Here is a 21,084-nt window from a genome sequence, read left to right on the forward strand (position 1 = left end):
CAGTTTCATGGAAGGTCTGCCTGACTCTTAAAGCAGCCTCCAGTGTCTAATTAGTTAGGTCCCTGCTGGGTTACGTTTCACAATTAGGAAAGAAGAGGAAAGCAAAGAGAATTGTGCCGGCAATCTGCAGCTTTCAGACATTTTCCCTATGAAACCTCCACCCCACGCATCACAGTTTCCACAGGAACTATCAGTTTAATACTCTCTGATCTCCAGAAGGAATTTTATAGAACTGCAGAATATTAATTTATTCACTGAGATCTCTCTTGTTTTCCATCATATAAATCTCTGTGTGATACATTTTAAAGTGAATCTCTAACTGGGTCAATGTCTTTTTTTTTAAAATAGATTCCCATTAATTCCTTATCCTGTTGGTTGATGTAAAAGATTTCATAGTATAATTATCAAATGTGATGGAATTGTGAGAAGGGGACGGTCTGGTGGTGGCTGATGCTTAAGAAGTCCTCTACAATGTAAATGATATACCCATGTCATTGCCTAGTCATTTCAGACAGTTACTGAACAATGTGTTTATGAGGCCTGGTTAACATTTAAGACAAATGACAATTATTATTGCCTTGATTATTCACAGAGGGGAGCAGCAAGAGTAGGTCATTCAGTCCCTTGATCTCATTCCAACATTCAACAAGATTATTGTTGATCTGTACCCAAACTCCATTTATATGCTCTCGATCCATCTCCCTTGCTATCCTTACTGAAACCTAATACTAATGATCGCCTTGAAAACATCAATTGACATGGTCTAAAATTGTAAATTTAGATTTTTTTTCTGAAGGGACATGGTACGCAACCTCCAATAGCACATATATGGAATAAGGAAAGCTTTTAGACACTGTGGGTCTTTTAACCCTTGTTTAGCAGGTTTGTTCAAAGTTGATGTTTTTTGATCCTTTTCTCAGCTCAAAGGGAAAAGATAAAAAACTTGTTTATTGGGAATATTGTAGGGAGTTCATGGGGAATGGGAATCTAGTGTGGAGAAGATTAGAGTGGGCAGGTCTTACAGTTTAATCAGCAGAGGTTGACAGGCATACAAAGATCAAAGTATATGATCTGGGTTAAGGGTGCCAAGATGATAGAGAATCGTTACAGAGCTGGATTGTGGCAGTACAAGAAGGTTAAATCAGTGGAATATTGAGCTAAAGTTGTTGGGACTCATCCTAGATATTGGACAGAGAGTCTAATGGTGCAGTGATAGTGATCCAGCTGAGGTAGGTATTAGAGGGGTAGACCAGGGGTTATCAGCACACACCTGGACCACTAAGCCTTACTCCTCGACCTGCTTCCCCTACAGGGCTGTGAGGTTGCCAAAGCAGAGAAGGAAGAGGAGGCAGCCAAGAGTGGATCCCAGTGGTGTTGAGGGGTGATGTACAGCTTGCCATCTAGATAGACATGAACAGAACCATGCAAGGGGAAATCTGATTGCACTGGACAGCAGAATAAAGGTGCCTGAAATATCTTGTTTAAAAATTACTCATTCTCTTACATGTCAATTATTCAACCCTACCTGCTGTTCTTCAACAAGCACTGCCCCAAATGACACCATAGCAGAACTATCTTATTTTGTATAATTAAAAATACAGCAAGAATTTACTCTAATTATTCTGACTAATATGCTTAGAAGATATGTATAATGAATGTAATTTTGCTCACAGAAACATGACTGCATTGATGGAAAGTGCCATGTGCGGGTCTGAATAACAATAGAGAATAATGGCATAATGTAGGTGTGTGCAGAAATAAAAGATTATAGACTGAATAACAACAGATGTTTTCACAACTAGGCTTGGGTCTAATATCCAAACACCATTTGCCAGGTACATTGTGCACTGTTCGTAAGAAAAATATTTTACTGGTAAAAACCAAATTTGTATGAAAATCCAGAAAAGATCAATAATAAGGAAGTAACAACGACATGGCTGTGGGGTCTATATATATGGAAATGAATAAATTGTGAAACATTAAATAACAAGGAATAAGACCAATCTAGAGATACGAGAGAAAGAAGGGTCTAGGACACAGAGGGACTGTCATAAATAGTATGAGACACACTGACATGTATTGCAAAGCAGTGTGGGCCAAGGTACGTAAAGTATGATTTAAACGTTGAGGGGGGGAAACAAAGGGAATATGGTTGCCAACACTCCAGGATTGTCTCAGAATGTCTAAGGATGCCCTACAGTCCCAAGGAATTGAAAAGCAATCTCCAGGACATTGTTGTGCGCAACTCAGAAAGAAGAATCATTAGAACATTAAAGAAATGTTTTGTCATTTTCGTTGAACATTCTTCTTTACAAAAATATTGAAAATGGGAGGAGCAGAAGTCTCTTTGTGGAGCAGATAAACATCACTAAATTGGGTATTGAGTCTCTTTGTATTCCAATCGCGTCAAAAAGATGGATGTGTTAGCTGATTAATGGCTGGAGAATGGGTCAAGCCTTGTGGTGAAATGTCCAGGTATAGATTCGTCCACCGTTGGCAACACCTATAAAAGGAGAGCATGGGCAAGAGGACAGAAAATCCAATGTGCGTAGATGGCTGCCAGTTATGCTGTTCACAAGTGCAGAAGTGCTAACAAGTTACATTTGATACTTTCTCAAGGATATGTTTGGAGTACTCAAGTCCTTCTCCCCTGCAACAACTTCTTGAGTGGAGTACTGGGACATGTTAGGTGATGTGTTTTCATAACAGACCAAATCTTTGATGCCTCAGGAATAAGGATAATCTGGAACTCAAGCTCATGTTATCACTGTCTGTGCCTGGGACCCTGCAGTAAACATATAGTTGCAAGGCTGAATGAGACAGCTCACACCCTCAGCGTTCTGCATGTTCAACCCTGAGCTCAGTTTCTGACTCAAGAATCCTTTTCATTGCATTGTCAAATTTTATCTCACATTTTGGCTGCTTTGACACCAACTTAATTTATCTGTCACCTAAATCCTCAATTCGTGCCTTTTTCATTTCAAAATTCAAGAGGAAAATTTTAAACCCACGGAATAGGAGGGATAGGGCATATTAGAAATTCAAACATTGTAAATGCCACCTGAATCTGCCTCCAATGTGCTCACTTCTGATTTTAGCAGAGGTGCGTTACAATGATGCCTTTGCAGCACTGCTTGTGGGCCATGAAAAGGAGGACTGCTCACCTCATACCCTTTTTTACCCAACAGTGTCTCAACCTTACCTGTTTCCTGCTTTGTATCTTCCCTACCACTGAATCTACTCACTGTCTGCTATGCAACATACTCTCAGTCCACATTATTGGCTTTGCAACTCCAATCTACTCTTAGCTCAGTGCCCCCGCAACTCACCTCACTTAGTTGCCTGATGTCTTATGTGACCCATCAATCTAATTGTGGCTTCCTTCCCCTTTTCCCATTTCCATAGGTCTTTCTGTTCAAAAGTTAAATGGTTTCTAAGTCTAATTCCTCATGGACTGATAAATGGAATAAAGTTCAATCAATCAGCAGCCATTAAATTAGCAACTTCCCTAGGATCCTGACTGCTAAAATTTACCAATTTTCACCTCCTTCCTTACAACACATGGAAGGCTCCTTACTCCAAAACTTCCTGGCCTGCACGGATGGGTGGTAGATCTTTTCAGACCACTGTGTCTCGTACTGCCGAACCGTGTCCCATGGAGGAAACTAAGGTCTGATGGTCAACATTCCGTTCCAGAACATTTTCAAGCCTTATATTACTGCCATTCTAATTCCCCATTCGTATGACTCCAGCCTCATAATCATTCACATTATTTACGAATGTCAGTCCTACTCTGTAGGTCCCCATCTCCCTCCTGCAGCTATTTGTCCTAAAATAAAATCTTTGTGACAAGATTTCAGTGATCCTCCGAAGATTTGGCAAAATGCTTATTTTCCCCTTATGCCTCAGAAGCACTTCATGACATTTGACATTTGAGTTAAACCTGCTCTTTAAAGGCAGATCTAGATAGTAAAACAGTAGTTGAGTGAAAGGAGGCCTTCAAAGAGGAGTTACTGTGATTCATGTATAGTCTAGACACATTCCCATGAGGTGAAAAATAAGGGCATCCAAAACTAGAAGTCCCTGGATGACTAATAATATAGTAGACAAAATGAAACAAGAATAGCAGCCTTGTGCTAAAAATCCAGGTTGGTAATTCAGCAGAAAACCCAAGGTGAATTCAAAATGGTGGGAGGAAAAAGGAAATAAACATGGCAAAGAGAATGCACTACAGATTACCAGACAGCATTAAAAAAAAAACTCCCAAAACAATTTTACAAGCAGAATTATAAAAGGACAGTCAATGGAAGAATGGGCTGAATAGGGGTCAAAACTGAGTCTTCTAATGCAGGAAGAAGGCATGGCTGAGATAATAAATGAGATCTTTGTATCTGTGTCTATTGAAGACGATACTGCTGTTGTCACAGTAAAAGGAGAAAGAAGTCGAAAAATTGAATAGGATAAAATAGATAAAGAGGTACTCAAAAGGTTTTCAGCACTAAAAGTAGAAAAGTATTCCAGTTTGTTAGGGATGTAACCTAACTTGTTGAGGAATGAGTGTAAATCACACAGGTGCTGACCACATCTTTAGGTATTGGAGCGGTCCGAGGGGCCTGGAGGATTGCAAAACTATTAGATATCTGTTCATAAAAGCAAGGGGTTAAGTTTCACAACTAAGGTGATGAGCCTAATGTGGATGGTCAGGAAAATTTTACAGCCAATAATATTACACGAGTTTAATGAGACTTTGAAAATATAGATTAATAAACAAAAGCCTTAATAGGTTTGTTAAAGGTAACTCATGTTTGACAAATTTGGTCAAGTTCTTTGATGAAGTAATGAAGAGGATTGATGCAGTTGATTTTGTACACATGAAATTTTACAAGGTGTTTGATAAAAGTAGCGCATAATAATCTCGGGTTCTAAACTGAAGATCATGACATTAAAGGGACAGTGACTACATGATACAACATTGGCTCAGTCTGGAAGTGATGCTTCCCCGTGTCAGTTTTAGGAACACTGCTGTTTTCAGAACATATTAATGATCAAGGCACGGGCAGAAAGGGTATAACATTAAGATTTTCAGATAATACAGACTTGAAAATGTAAAAGACATTGTGAAGAACTGTAAAAGACTTCACGAGGAGACAGGACACTGGTAAAATGGACACGTGCACAGCATGAGAGATTTAATGCAGAGAAGATGTGAAGCAAACAATTTTAGTAGCAAGAATGAGAAGAAATATAAACTAAAAGCTTGACAATAAAAGCAGGAATATCCCATTTAAACCTTCAAGCCTGCACTATCATTCAATAACATCATGGCTGATCTGTTCCCAGCCCTCATGTCTTCTTTAGTGTTAACTCCATGTAACCCCCAACTCCCAATATTTCATCATTTACCTACCTTCTCTTTAAATACTTGCAGTGACCTAGTCTGGTACAATTTGTAAAAGGGCAGGAACATAGAGAAGTGGGGAAATCTTTGAAGATGGCAGATCATGTTGAGAAGCTGTAAACAGATACGCTAGGTCTGAGCGTTTATAGATATTTATAGAAATAAAATATAGAAAAAAGCAAGTTATGCTAAACTTTTATAAAACACTGGTTAGGACTTTGCTGGAGTGGAGTATTCTAGTCAGTTGTGGGCATCACATTTTAGGAAATATATCAAAGCTTTAGAAAGCGTATCGAAAAGGTTTGTTAGAATTGTAACACTTAAGAAAGATTTCATTCATGTGGAGAGATCAGAGAAGCAGCAAATTACAAATTCAATGTCTGAACGGATGGTGGTGGTGGAAGAAAATTTAATAATAGCTTTTTAAAGGAAATTTGAGAAAAATTAGAAGGAAAAGCTTAGGGGCTATGGGGAAAGAGCAGGCTACTGGACTGGAATTAATTAGACAGTGCATTCAAAAGGACTGGCATCAATTTGATGGGTCAAATGGTCTCATTCTGTTCTGTATCACTATATGATTCTATGAAATTGTTCTTTTCATGCTGAGCTACATTGTAAGGTTGAGTCCAGATGGAAGGGTCAATATATGCAGCAGTGTACAATGTGGGAGACAGCTAGTTCAGATGACAAACTCCTTAATATTTTCCTCCAATTGGGATTAATTTGGCAAACTTAATCAAAGGACATAAGGATAGGCTGAAGTGAAATACTGGACTTTCACAATGCTATCTTAGAGAGGATTTTCTGAGTTTGAGTTACAGCATGTTTCTCTTTACACTTAATTAATTCTGTACCTTTCCTGCAATTGCTGAGGGGAAGCATAGATCCAAATTTCCTATGTGCTTAATTAATGCTGTAATGAGTCTGGGGGTGTTTATTCTGAGGGGTGTGGGGCTGCTTATTTTGAGGTGTTCGGTTTTCTCATTCCTGTGAATCTGAGAAGAGAAAATGTGATTACAGCATGTAGAAAGCAAAAGGCTTACTGCGTTAAATCAGGATTAAGTGATAAATCCTGATTTGGGGTTTACCTAGTCCTGTGCTATGATAGGGGCAATAAAGAGATTCAGACAGGGTACAGATAATGCAGACAGTAAACAAGTCTCCGATTGAACTTACTGATCGCAGCCACAATAAGACGCTGCATTGCAAGAGCTTGTTCCAAAATGCTGCAGTTAATTTGTTAAACTGTGTTGGCAGAGTGATGTATTAACGTCAGACTCTCTGAATAGCAGCGCAGTCAATACACATGTCAACTGCTGTTCCTATAAACTAAAAAGCAATTTCCATTTCAATGCCTTATTATAGTAGTCCATAAACTGGGGACAACAGGGTTGTTTCAGTGGGTCCACAAAATAACGTGAAGCATGAGGCTGGAGGTGGGTGTTGGTTGTAACTGCCACAATTGTAGCACAGAGTGGACTGGCCGAATGGCTCATTTTGATGGGAGGACATAAAGCTAGACAAACCTTTCACTGAGATGTAGCATACCCATGTTCCTTATTATCTTCAAAGCAATATTAAATCACCTCTTGTAAGCCGCACATTTGTATCCTAAAAATTATACAGTACAATTTAATAGGGAGGGGCATGGTGTTTTAACTATTTGATGAGGGGTGCTTCAACCAAAACAGTTTAATCTACGGTCTTATCACAGAGACTGTTACACATCTCCTGCTGGAATGTGTCTTTGCGAAGGAAGTTGGGAGAGAGAGATGTAGTGTTTTTTTTGTTGAGATTTGTCCTAAGCAGCTCTGTGGCGCAAATCCCTGTGCTCTCCAGTCTGTTCCTGGGACACACACTGAGACAAAACATCAACTGTGCCTGGATGACCATCGTCTCGGTGAAAAACACTCTTTAACCTGTCCAAAGCCTGTTGGTTTTCCAGTGCAAAGAACTGACCGTGACCGAGTATTGCAGACTGGCACATTCTAAGGTCCAGGACTACGTGCTGAGTGACGTACTAAAGCTTGGGGCAGCTGCCGCCAAGGCACAGTGGGGAAAGACCATTGTCTAAGGTCTTTCTGCCAAAGTGCAATTGGGGTCCATTCGGTTATCAGACCCTCCCAGTGCTGCATATGTACATAGATAAGACTATGTTTCTATAAGAAATGCCTTGGGTTTGTTTGTTCTCCATACATAAAGTCTGTACAGAATCGAACTGCTCTAGTGACTACATATTTATATAGAACATAGAACACAGAACAGTACAGAATAGCACAGCACAGTACAGGCCCTTTGGCCCACAATGTTGCGCCAATCTATTATCCTACTACGATCAATCTGCCCTGTATACCCTACATTTTACTATCCGCCATGTGCCGATCCAAGAGTCGCCTAAAAGTCTCTATAGTATCTGACAATATAAAGATATTTTTACAAATATAGTATATTTTTGAAATAAAACAAAAAAAAATCATTAGCACATCAAAAAGAATAGTTTTCTAATTCCTCACAAAGATCTTAAACGCCTTGATCATAAACTCCTTGCTAATGAAAGGGAGGAGGGTCCTTATGACTTTAGAATGGAAATGTGAAAGTTGCCATAATCTGCTCTCTCTTTTATAAAGACAGAGATGCTTGATGGTGAATTTAACCTCAGGGTCACCAGGCCTCCAGCAACGGACATGGCTGACAAAGTGGGGCCTTTACGGTGACCTCAGCTGGTATGAGAACCCATGTTGGTTTTACTCTGCATCACAAAACAGCCATCCACCCAACTGAGCTGACCAACTGCCAAAGTAAGTGCACGTATGAATTGAGCAAGTGTCGTCCAGAGAGCAAGCAGAGTCTGAATGTTTCTATGCTTTAAACTATTCTCCACAAGAATAGATAGGGATTCTTCCTCATCCCAAGCCAATGATACTCTATTAAGAAAGCATCCAACAAGTATAGAGTATTTCCTGATGCCCTTTGAAGTTGTGTACAACTTTTTTGTTGAGCCTCCATATGGTTGCATGATTGGGATTGGAACCTCATCATTGATGACTGTTGTGTGACCTTCTGTTTCAATTAAATGCATTGAAACATGGCCCAGCAGCACACAATCTTTACTGCCTCCTCCAATTGTCTCAGATCATTTCAATTCTTCAAAACAATGAAAGCTCACTAGCCATTTGCTTCTGGTTATAATACAATGAAATAAACAAATTCCAAATTTACTGAATTGAATTCTGACCCTGAAGAGTTAACACCGAGCTACAGGTTTTTGTATTCAACTAAATGGTGAATCGTATCCAATGGCAGCCTTGGTTTGGAGCACAACTTGTTACAAGAAAGCCTCTGTTAACTGTTCAAGAACTGAAGCAGAATCAACAACAACAAAAAATCTAACAGTGAAGAACACAGATAGGCAGTGAGATAAATAGGTGTGCAGGGTCAAAAATGCATAGAAATATTCTCCAATTGGATGGTGTTAGCCGTTGTTGGACTTCTTCCTTTTAAATAAAAAATACGATGCCACTCCTCTCTCCATGATATTTAGGACAGAATCCAGTATATTTACATTCCTCTGTGGGATGACATACCCACTTTGGATAATGACAGAACAAAATATTGCAAATGAGTCAATGTTGTTCATTTGGCAAAAACACACAGCATCTCACTCAAGGCACCAAAGCACAAAAATTCACCTCTGGAGCCATTAAAGACATGAGGAAAGACTTGACTGCACTGTTCGAAGAGCTGGCCTGTTGTTGTCATTTGTCAAACCTTGATGTCAGCAATCATCCTTCCTCCAAGCTGTATCTTACTTCAAACCAAATGTGACTGGAGTTATCACTTAAAATAAAAGTCCAGCAAGTACAGGGTTAAGTATCAGAGTGTGTTGAGAGCTTATCTGCTGTTACTGAACAGGTCATCATTATCTGTGGTAAATGAAGTTGGCAGGGAGTGGGCACATTCAGTTCCTTTGTCTGGTGGCACATTCTATAATCAGTGATAAAATTCCATCATCTCCCTCCCCATTCACAGTGGGAAGTGTTGCTGAGCGACAGATTCACAATGCAATTCTATTAGATAGAATTTTGTAACAAGAATCACTGAATAAAGGAGAGAGTGAGTTCTCTAATGTGAGCCCACAAAAGCTGATGTTTAAATCTCATTCCCTTTTACATCAGTTGTAAGGAAAAGGCAAAAATCTATTATCTGGGACTTGGCACAGGGCACATCAAAATTTATAATTAAGCAAAATCAATAAAGGTTTATGGAAGAAAAATCAAATCTGCTGAGTCTTTTGAGGAAGTAACCAGTCAGGTGGATAAGGGGTAACCTTAATAATGGAGAAGTCAAGTTGTATTTTTAAAAACCATTGATAAATTGCCACACAAGAGGTTATTATTCTAAATTAGGGTTCATGGGATTGGTGGTAATACATGATCGTGGACTGAAGGTTGTTTAAAGAATAGAAAGCAGAAAGCGGGTCATTTTTAAGTTGGCTGGCTGTAATTATAGGCTGTTGTAAGATCAGGATTTGAGCTTCAGTTATTTACAAATGGTATGAATGATTTAGGTGAGAGAGAATCACGTGCAATGCATCCAAGTTTCCTGTCAAGACTAAATGGGAAAGTAATCTCTGGGGAGGAAGAAAGAGGCTGCAATGAGATACACATAACCTGCGTGACTGGGTAAGAACATGACAGTTGGAGTAACGTGAAAAATCTGAAATTATTTATTTTAGAAGGAAAAAGCAGAAAAAAAACAATTTTTTATGGTGACAGACTTGGAAACAAACCAGGTCTAGGAGACCTGGATTTCCTTCTATTTGAAACACAGAAAATTAACATGCAAATACAGCAGAGATAACAAAGTGTAGAGCTGGCTGAACACAGCAGGCCAGGAAGCATCAGAGGAGCAGGAAAGATGACGTTTCGGGTCTGGACCCTTCTTCAGAAAAATGCTATGTTACCTTTTATTGCAAAGGTGAGGAGTGTGAGAATAAGGAAATCCTGGTAAAATTGTGAAGGCTCTTGGAAAGAGAGAGATTTAAGTTTACTAATTTCTGACAATGCTCAAAACTCAAATGTGTGATGTGAATTCACCCAGAAATCCCACTGGGAAATCTTGGGAAAATTCATTTACGGGGTGACCAAATTGCTAAAATCACTCCTGTGATCTGAAAGGGCATCAAATATCGTAGCTGTTCTTCCAATCACAGGCTAGTCCTCTCCTGCGCGTAAATCCAGCAGCAAATGCAAGGAGAAGCAGCTTGTGATTGGAACAACAAGGTGAGAGGCAGCAGTCAGAGGTCACTGGGGAAATGGAAAGCAAGGCTGCTGGGTCAACGAGTGCAGTAGGCAAGCACGACCAGTGAAGCCAAGGTGCAAGTCCAGAGAGCAAGGCGGGTGAGTGCGTGACCAAGGATTTGGAGGGAAAGTAAGGCTGCAAAGTGGGAAGAAGGAAAGGGTCAAAGTGGGGACTGAGGAATTGCAAAGAAGAACAGGCACTGTAAAGGGGAAGTGAGGAGGTGCAACGGTTGGCACAAGACTGAAAGGGGAGAGGCAGGCTGGTCAGACGGTGCAACAGTTCTTTACTTTTCAAACAAGCTAATTGGGAAGAGGCAAATTGAGGTAATGAATTTCATGCAAATTATTGTAGAATCTTCAGATTCAAGCTGCGGGAGTTCAGGAGATACTATAATGGGGAAGAAATGTAATGGATGATATTGGAATGAACATTGCAGGCAGCTGGGACTAGTTTACTTTGGGATTATGTTCGGGATGGTCTGGTTGGACTGAAGAGCCTGTTTCAACGTATGACTCTATGTTGTTATCACATCTCAAAACATCTTACACACTATGAATTAGTGAGGTGCAGTGACTTTGTTAGAGACAAATATGCAACTGTTTAGCTGTGACTACACCAGTCTGCAGAAAGTGTGTTTAGCGCGATTGATTTTTGCGTATAGAAGTGTGTGATAATTTTTGTTAAAAAGTAAGTTGTTGCTACCTTATGCATGTTGTTTTATCCAATTTAAATAGCGCTGCGGGTAGGAAATTAATGCTCTTCTTGTGTGTTGAGGTTTTAATTTTTACCCATGATGCTTATTAGGGATATTGATAAATTCTTCCAATTCTGCTACTATAGTCCAAGGGGTCCATCTTTGAAAGCAAACACAGAAAGTGTTGTTAAGAAGTAACTGCATCACATAATGACAGTGAGACTCAGAAAGACTGAAAACCAAAACCAAAACCTAGCACGTGAACATCAGAAAGTAGTTCTTGAGAAATCACAAAAGGAAACCTAAAATAAAATTCAGCCCTGATTCCTGGGATGAAGGGATGGTCCTGTGAATACAGACCGAGTACGCTAGGTCTCTATTTGCTAGAATTTCGAAGAAAGAACAGTGATCTCACTGAAACATGAAAACCCCTGCAAGGGTTTAATAGGATTCTTGCCAGAGGGATATTTCCTCTGGTTGGGAAGTTTAGAACAAGAGGTCACAGTCTCCGAATTTGTCAGCTATCCATTTAAGACTGCAAATAGAAAGTTCTCTACTCAATGAGTTTGTACATCTTTAGAATTCTTTGCCCCAGATATCTGTGGATGCATGATTGTTAAGTAAACGTAGGGCAGAGTTCCATAGATTTTTGAATACTACAGAAATTAAGAGATAGTGACAATGCAAGCAGGTGCAGTTGAGGTAGAATATCAGCCAAGATTGTAGAATGGAAGAGTAAGCTCAAATGGCTGAATGGCCTACTCCTGCACCTATTTTTTATGTTCTCTCTCTAATTGGTAAGATCGTTGTCTGGGCATTGCATGCCAGAATTTCCCATTGCATGTCAGAACAATAATGCAGATACTGCTTTACCTTCATTTTGATTCAACATTTGTGCTCCCCAGAAAATGATTTCAGATTTAAACAGTCACATTCCAGTTTTACCATCACCATGAATCTGCTCACTCTTAAGACATTTCTCATGATGAAAACATTTTCAGAAATCTAAACAATAAACCATATTACATAAAGCACCCACTAGTAACTGCAACACCTGCTTCACACATCACAAGGGACTGGCAGAATCCCAACCAGCAGCATTTACTGTCCTGTAGAACCAATTACTTCATGTTTGTTCTTTGCTGCCAATAGTTTTTAAATGATTGTTGACAATTTTCCCACTGAATAAAGAGCCGAGTTCTGATGTAATACATTTAAGGTCTTTCGTCACTGCTGGTACATAATGAACACACATAATCACTGCCATTCTGACTCTCTGATTATGCGTAGGTTTTATTCAAAGGGTAGTATTACTGAGGCAGTAACTCAGCCCTGTAATCGAGTTGCCCAAAGGACATCAACAGTCAGGTCTGGAACATGTGTCTGGAATCACGTGCAGGCTAGACCTGTAAGACAGCAGTTTTCCTTCTCAAAGGGACATTAGTGAACCAATCACTTTCATGGCTGTTTTTAAGTGTGAGAACACAAATTACGATTTTGTTTTACAACTTAGACATTTCTAAAAGAAGACAAGACATTGTATCTTTTTATGCTGCACTTGTCAGAAATGGATGCAAGAAACAGACTTGAAAAAAACAAAAACCATTTTATACAGCACGAGAAGTGGCTGCGAGTTGGTTGGGACATCACTGCCATATAGCTGGGGTATACTGGCTAAGGGGGTGATGACCAAGAAAATAAATTAATTATATTATTTATTAAAGAGGAGTGAGACATTATTTGGGAGGAATATGGGTAAGGTTCTACACCAGACGGCTTTACACCAGTCTGGGAAAAATAAGATAACCCTGCTTGAAATGTTTCTGTAAGGGCTTTCACGTTCAGAACAAACCACCCTTAGATAAAACACAAGACATATGTTTACCTGATTCTCAGGAAGGAACAATGTCAAAGCAGGTTCAGGATCCACAGTGAAAACTATGAATAACATGTTCCATTTGCTTCACAACATGCCAGAACAGTGAACCATTCACTCTACATTACCAGCAACATTGAAGGTCATCACTGGCTTCAATTGTTATAATACAAGAAACACTGATGCACCCGTACAATAGGAAGCAGTCACGATGTCATTCTAATGCACATGCAGTCAGTAACTGAAGTCTGTTTCATCATTCACCTGCCCATATTCACTTCAGCAGATGTAGCTACAGTTTTACCACACTACTAGTTTATTTAAAGGCACATTAACCGTGCCCAAGTAACCAGTTATGTTCACAGTAACAACTCAAGTACATTCCTAAATAGGAAGGGAAAGTATTTCAACAACATATTAATCGTGCATGCCATGTGCAGAAAGCAGATTATTGGATGTGGATCATACATAGAATAGAACAGAAATTAAGTTTTATAAGTTACCATAACACGGTGCCTATGGTAGGGAGTACACATTTTTGGATCAGAATTAAACTACCAAACACGGAAGGCTGAGTGGCTGAGTCCTCAGCGATATTGTCAACGATGGCTAGAGACATTGTCACAGAATTCTATACCCTGGTAAAGATCAGATGCAACAATGCTCACAAGTGTGCAAGAGCCTCACAACGCGGGTTGCAAAAATCAATTTGCGCGTTTGCTAAAGCAAAATACTGCAGAACTGGAAACCTGAAATCAAACAAAAACATAGAAACATCCAGCAGACCAAGCAGCATCTCTGCAATGTGAAACAGAGTTAACTTTTCAGGTCATTGGCGTTTTCTGAGAATTGTCCTAATGAAAAGTCAGCCACTTGAAACATTAACTCTGATTCTCTCTCCACAGATGCTATATGTTTCCAGTTCATTTGTTTGTATTTCTGAATGGGGACCATAATATGTCATAACAGCGGGCAAAACTGAACAGTATGCTTCATATTGCTGCCAATGGCAAGGAAAGACAGGAGGTCATTAAAAGCCAATAGCAGTTGATGAGTCACTGCTGCAAAGGACAATTCATTTCCCATAACTTCTTATCTACTCTGTAATTATTCAGTATCATTTCCCATTGACAGATTTACAATCCACAATCTGTTGGTTCCTTTACCTGTTTAGTTTTGCCTAAGAACTGAATATGTTTGAGTTATCTATCGCTGACAGTTTGCAACATAAAAGAATAACAGACTAGACAGCATATTCCAAGTGGCAAAATTTTATTTGGTGACAATGCACAGTGCAGTAAGTCTTGAGGGGATATGATTTTGCAACTTCTCCTGTTATGTTTACCCACGTATCCTACTCTGAAGTGATTTCCTCACAGATATAGTCATGGAGGATGACCACTGAGCCAATCGACACCATTGATTTGGATGCCTTCTGCATCCTTGGCTAATTCTCACGCACTTCAAACAGCCCGAGGAACGTGTTTTTGCCTTACAGTTTACTCTTTCCTACAAAGGTTCCCGCAGCCACTTGTGCAGGACATTGTAGTGACCCAACACTGAAGCTGGTGTTCCTGCCACTGGTCAGTCCCTAGCTGCAGCTGGGGACCATCCCCTATTGATACTCACTAATCCAACAAGTGAACGAGAGGCCTGTCCACAAGATCCCCTAAACTCTACTGGTACCAACTGACATTCTATTTTATCCAATGTTATTGAGCCCCTTCCAAAGGTAGCACCATGTCAGTGGTTGATGGATGTCAGAGAAACCATACGGGCTAGACAGTTCATGACTGCTCCACATCAGAGAGCTACTCCAATGCCAAATTGTGTTCCCTGAGAATGAAGTGGATTTTATTTTTAAATCTGCACTTCCACTTGCTATTCATTGAAGGAGCCCACTGTTAAGTAGCCCATCACCCACACACGTAGCGACCATCTACGTTCTGGATAGGAGCACCCGCAAGAGAGGGGACAAGGTACTGGAGAAACAGGGGCTCAAACTGAAGAATTGAATGTTTTTCCGAAAGGGGAGAACTAAAAAGATAATATAGCAATAGACGAGGCATCTTCTGTGACTGACTTTCCAAAACAAACACTTAGAAATCAACGTGATCTCACAGGTCACAGAGGCTGACTGACAGAGAGGGTGAAGTCACCAGGTGAAAGCCGTGAGGGTGGCAACATGACAACCCCCACCCCTACCCCCGAATGGGGCTCCATTCTCTTGAACGAGAATCACGTCTTGGTCGAAATGCTCCATACAGCCGGTCACTGGGTGGGGGATGGCTGATTCTGACTGTCCGGATGTAGTGGGGGGGGGGGTTGGTTTGGGGAGGGGAGGTAGGCTGGTAGTTCCGGACAGAGCGTCGACAATCTGATTAAACTGCATCACTCGCCAGCAGGTTTCAGTCGGGGGGGAGAAGAGATTAAGGAAATGGGGGCTGCTCAGTATTCACCCGATGCCTCGGTTCAGAAGCGAGAGGGATCAATCACAGCTACAGAGGGGCTTTACCTGCAGCTCCTGTTACCCACAGACAGCGAGCGGAGCCCCCGCTAACGCCAGAGCACAGGGATCTCTGCTGTGAGTGAGGCTGCAGGCACGGTACACACACACACACACACACACATAGATAGGTGAAGCTTCACGGTCCTTGGGGCAGACCAGTCTCAAGCCCGTGATCTGCAAGGGATGCGGCTAAAGTTCAGAGCTGGTCCCCCACCACCTCTTCCCCACCCCAGGGTGTTGGGCTCCACACTGGCTCCTGTGCCCAGGAGCACGTCTTTGCAACGCGATGTATCGAGGGCGATATCAAACCGGATGCTATACCCCAGACTGCAGCAGCTCATCAAAAAGCCCCGCAGCCAGGGCACCTCCCCAAGCCCCGTTAGAAACACACACACACAGAGCATCCCCGACTCCCTCCTCAGTTTGTGGATACTCACAGCCCGAAGCTCCTGGGTACGATCCTTCATCTCGGCTCCGAGTGTCTCTGTGCGCACCGTGCACACTCACAGCAGCAAGAGGAGGAGGAGGAGGATGGCGATTCCAGGCTCTGCGGCTTCTCTCCCCCACTCACCAGGCGAGAGAGGCGGCTCCAAACACCGCCAACTGCCGACAGAGCGCATGTCGGGGCGGGGCTCCTATCAGCTCACCGGAGAATGAAACCAGAGAGGGGGAAAAAAAAATTATTACATCCACCGCTCTCCCCCGACATCGAAAACTGATACAGGAGGCTGCAACTTACAGAAGGATACAGGGATTCACACGGAGCTCACAGTGACATTAACGCACGTTGAAAATAACCACAACACATTGTAAAATTAACACCACACACAATGGAATTAACAGCGCAATTAACGCGACACATGGCAGAATTGACAGTGAAACACTAAAATTAACACACAATGAGATTAATAGTTGAAATAAGTACAACATATGACGAAATTAACACAGTGAAATTTACACAGCTCGTGAAATTAACAATGGAATTGACAAAACACGAAAGCACAGTACATTGGCAAACTAACATAAAGTGAAAATTATAGTGAAATGTGAAATTAACAATAAAAGGAATACTACACATGAAGTAAGAAAATATTTTCGATGGGATGTGGGTTAAAAAAGCCAGAGGACCATATTTCAGTACCAGTGAGGTGGGTGGCAGGAGGGATGAAGTCCTATAGATAGATTTTAAAGAGCTGGGAAAGGAATTAAAAAATTGGACCTCAAAGTTTTCCAAATCTCAAACCCCGAAATTTGCAGATGAATCCGGGTGCAACATGTTAGCGAATACAGAAATTGGTGGGCAGTGTGTGGCTGTGGAGGTGGTGCAGAAGGGTAGCTTTAGATTCCTGGGGCATTGCGAGGGATACAGAGCCTGTACTGAAAAGGGGCTGAAATCAACATCTTGTCTGACAAATACAGTGTCGAGCTGGAGAAACACAGCAGGTCAGGCAGCATCAGAGGAGTTGGAAGGTCACTCTTCTGATGCTGCCTGACCTACGGTGTTCCTCCAGCTCCATACCTATTGACTCTGACTCCAGCATCTGCAGTTCTTGCTATTTCCATCTTGTCAGACCAGTTTGCTAGCACCTATAGGACGAGTTTAACTGAGCTTTGATGGGGTGAGACCTGTGTATGGATTCAGAAAAAAACAAGAAGCAAATTTGGAAATACCCAAAATATGGACATTGAGTTGACTTACAAAGGAAATAGACAGATTTTTAATCAGTAATTGGTTGAATGGTTATGGTGAGCGGACAGGGAAGGGGAATTGAGGCCAAGATGAGATCAACCATGATGGTATAGAATGGCACATCAAGCTCAAGGGGCTGAATTACCTACTCTTGCTCTGTGTTCTGACACTCTTATGTTTTTTTTTAAACAGAAGACAGAAAACTGGTAAACCAATATGGAAGGCCAATGAAGCAAAGGCTGAGAAAAAGAAAACACATGAATTGTCTATATAAGGAGCTTACTAAGGCAGTGGGTGTGATCTCAAGAATCACTTGTATTGTTGTGGATTTGGAATCACATGAGACCAAACCAAGTAAAAACAAGAGATTTCCCTTTTCAGGTGGTGTTTATAGCAATCAATGATAGTTCATAATGATCCTTACTTAACTGAGGTTTGATTCCATATTTAACCAACTGAACTAAAATCCATCAGTTACCATAGTGGAATCAGAATTTGTGTCCCCTTATTAGAACATTAGTCTGGAACTCTGGATTACTGATCCAGTATGATTACCACTACACCACTGTTATTGCAGCTATTACTGAAGCATGTGTTCAGGGTCGACAGGAATGGCAGTTCAACATTCCTGAATACTAGAATTTCAAATAGGATAAGGGGAGGATAAAAATAAAAATATGGTTACAATATGAGGTAAGGAAATAATTTTAGATGTGCAGACGAATGATGTGCTCGAAGGGACATCAAATGAATTAAATGAGTTGATTTGAAGAAGGAAAATTGGAGCAATCAAATCACAACCCATATAGACATGATAGACACCCAAACAGTCAGAGGGAGAATAGAACAGCAAACATGTAGGTGAATTGCTGCAGTGTAGGACTAACAGGGCAGCAATCCTAGGGTATATCAACTGGGATACATACAATTTGTAAGGCACTGAGGACACAAAATCCTTAAAACACATTAAAAAAAACTTGTTTAGCCAATACATTGCAAACTTAGCAAAAGAAGGATAGTTTTAGGACATGAATGTGGGCAGGCAGAAGGTATATCAGTGGAAGAACATTTTGGTTGTATTGATCATAACTCAGTTCGATTAGAATAGCTACGGCAAAGGATAACGACAAATCAAGAGAAAACGTTTTGAACTGGAAAAAAGATGATGTTACTAAGCTATGCTAAAATATGATTTTGGCTGAAGTAAGTTCAGTAATTAAATAGCAGTCAGCCTATCCTCATTGGCAAGTAAATTATTGGAAAGAGACTTTGAGAGATAATGACAGTGATCATTTGGAGAGGCATGAATCAATCAAGGTTATTGAGAATAGATTATTAAGGAAGATCATGTCTGACTAATATGATTGAACTTTTTGAAGAGGTAAAAGAATGTCAATGAATATAGCATATTTGATACAGTCCATATGGGTGTTGGCAATATGTTTGGTCAGATTCCATATGGCAGAATGGTCAGATAATCATAATCTCATATAATCCACAGGCAAATGGCAAGTTAGATCTAAATAAAAACCAAAAGAACTGCAGATGCTGTAAATCAGGAACAAAAACAAAGTTGCTGGAAAAGCTCAGCAGGTCTGGCAGCATCTGTGGAGGAGAAAACAGAGTTAACGTTTCCGGAAAAAATTAACAACTAACAATCCCATTAACAACTACTCACCCTCCCAGCCTGATCGTTAGCAACTCCTTCGTCTGTCCAACTGTCTTTCTCTCTCTTTGGGCTCTATCCAATCGTTTACTCCCTACCCCAACCCACCTCCCTATTTTCTGCATATAAACTGACGTTTTCCCAGCCACCATCAGTTCTGAGGAAGGGTCACTGGACCTGAAATGTTAACTCTGTTTCCTCCTCCACAGATGCTGCCAGACCTGCTGAGCTTTTCCAGCAACTTTGTTTTTGTTCCCAAGTTAGATCTAAAATTGGTTTAGTAACAGGAAGCTAAGTGTAATGTGCCTGGGGAGCAGTTTGGAGTTGGCTTCTGGAGGGCTCATTACAGGTTGTTTGCAGTTCCTGGTATTTATCAATGAATAAGAACAAAATATTGTGGTATGATTTGGTAAATTGCAAGTCATATGAAAATTTGTGGTTAATAGTGATAAAGAAGCTATAGGCTCTAAGATAATATCAATGGGTTGGTCAGGCGGGTAGGAGATTTTCAGATGGATTTCAAACAGGAGAAGCATGAGGTAAGGTTCTTTGAGGCAGACAAGCAAGACAAGACAGTACACAATAACTGGTAGGTTCTGAGTAGAATAAAGGAAGACCGAGACATTCGGGTAACAAGGTGTAGAGCTGGATGAACACAGCAGACCAAGCAGCATCGAAAGCTGACGTTTCGGGTCTAGACCCTTCTTCAGAAATTTCTGAAGAAGGGTCTAGGCCCGAAACATCAGCCTTCCTGCTCCTCTGATGCTGCTTGGCCTGCTGTGTTCATCCAGCTCTACACCTTGTTATCTCAGATTCTCCAGCATCGGCAGTTCCTTCTATCTCTGAGAGACATTGGGGTTTATGTCAACAGATTCCTGAATAGCAGGACAAGTATGTATGCATATGTGCTCTGGCTGGCTCCTGAACTAATCTAAAACTCTGCTGTCAAATCTTAAGTTCAACAAGTTCCAATCCTCTATTACCACTGTACTTTATTGGTTCCCACTCTAGCAATGTCTTCACCTTAAAGTTATTGGCCTTGTTTTCACATCCCTCCACAACCTCTTCTCAATCACCACATCTCCTCCCTCCATCTCCGTAATTCCCTCCAGCCTCACAAACCTTTGAGATATCTGTGCTTCTCTAATTCTAGTCACTTGTGCATTCCCAATTATAATTTTTCTTCCAGAGGCTGTGCCTTCAGTTACCCAAACCCCAAGTTCTAGAATTCTCTCCCTATTACTCTCTAACTCACTTGCTTCCTTTAAGATACTCCTTAAAATCTACTATCGCACCTAATATCTCCTTGAGTGTTTCCAGGTGAGCGAGGAGCAGGTCCCAGGCTTATTCCCCTGGTCCAGACTCGCAGGTTGAGTGAGGCTGCAGGTCCCGTGGCTAGGCCTGGGCACCTGACTGCAGAGTTGGCAACAGTGGCAAGTTTGGTTCCAGTGCAGGACCCTGCAGCACTGGTGGCGGCTGCATCAGCAAGGTTGGCCCAGTGTGAACTCATGCTGGTGGCACTGGGTGGAGAAAAGATGGGGCTGGAGCGTGACAACCCTTTGTTCCAGCAGCAATGGCAAAGTGAAGCACGGTTACAGCTGTATCGTCGGTTTGGCAGCACGGACTCGCGGCATCGGGGTGGAGGAGTCCAAATCCAGGGCCAAAACTGACCTAGAAGCAGGAGCTGTTCCAAAGACCACCGAGCGTTATTGAGATAAGACTATAAGATGAACTTTACTCTTTTATTTTTCTGGCTTTATATTCTGTGTTTTGGTTTATTTTCTGTGCTTTAAGATGGCACCAGAGAATGGCAACACCAAACAACACTTTTCACAGTCCTTGTCATAAATACACATGACAATAAATAAATCAAATCAGATCAAAGGCATTGTTTCTAATGCAACACTTTAGAACATTTCACTAAATTAAAGGCACTATTAATACAAGAAG

The 21,084-nt window shown here is 41.0% G+C and overlaps 1 protein-coding gene across 1 annotated transcript in view; it reads right to left on the reverse strand.

The window, feature by feature from the left end:
- The window catches only part of LOC109918843 (syntaxin-1A-like), a 210,380-nt gene extending 194,057 nt beyond the window's left edge, over nt 1–16,323 (reverse strand). The window contains exon 1 of the mRNA XM_048612526.1: nt 16,216–16,323. Within this exon, the coding sequence (XP_048468483.1) occupies nt 16,216–16,245 (30 nt within the window). The 5' untranslated portion in view covers nt 16,246–16,323. The remainder of the gene's footprint in view (nt 1–16,215) is intronic.
- Nucleotides 16,324–21,084: the final 4,761 nt, after the last annotated feature.

The sequence above is a fragment of the Rhincodon typus genome, chromosome 26 (assembly GCF_021869965.1).
Source record: "Rhincodon typus isolate 14 chromosome 26, sRhiTyp1.1, whole genome shotgun sequence".
NCBI classification, from domain to species: domain Eukaryota; kingdom Metazoa; phylum Chordata; class Chondrichthyes; order Orectolobiformes; family Rhincodontidae; genus Rhincodon; species Rhincodon typus.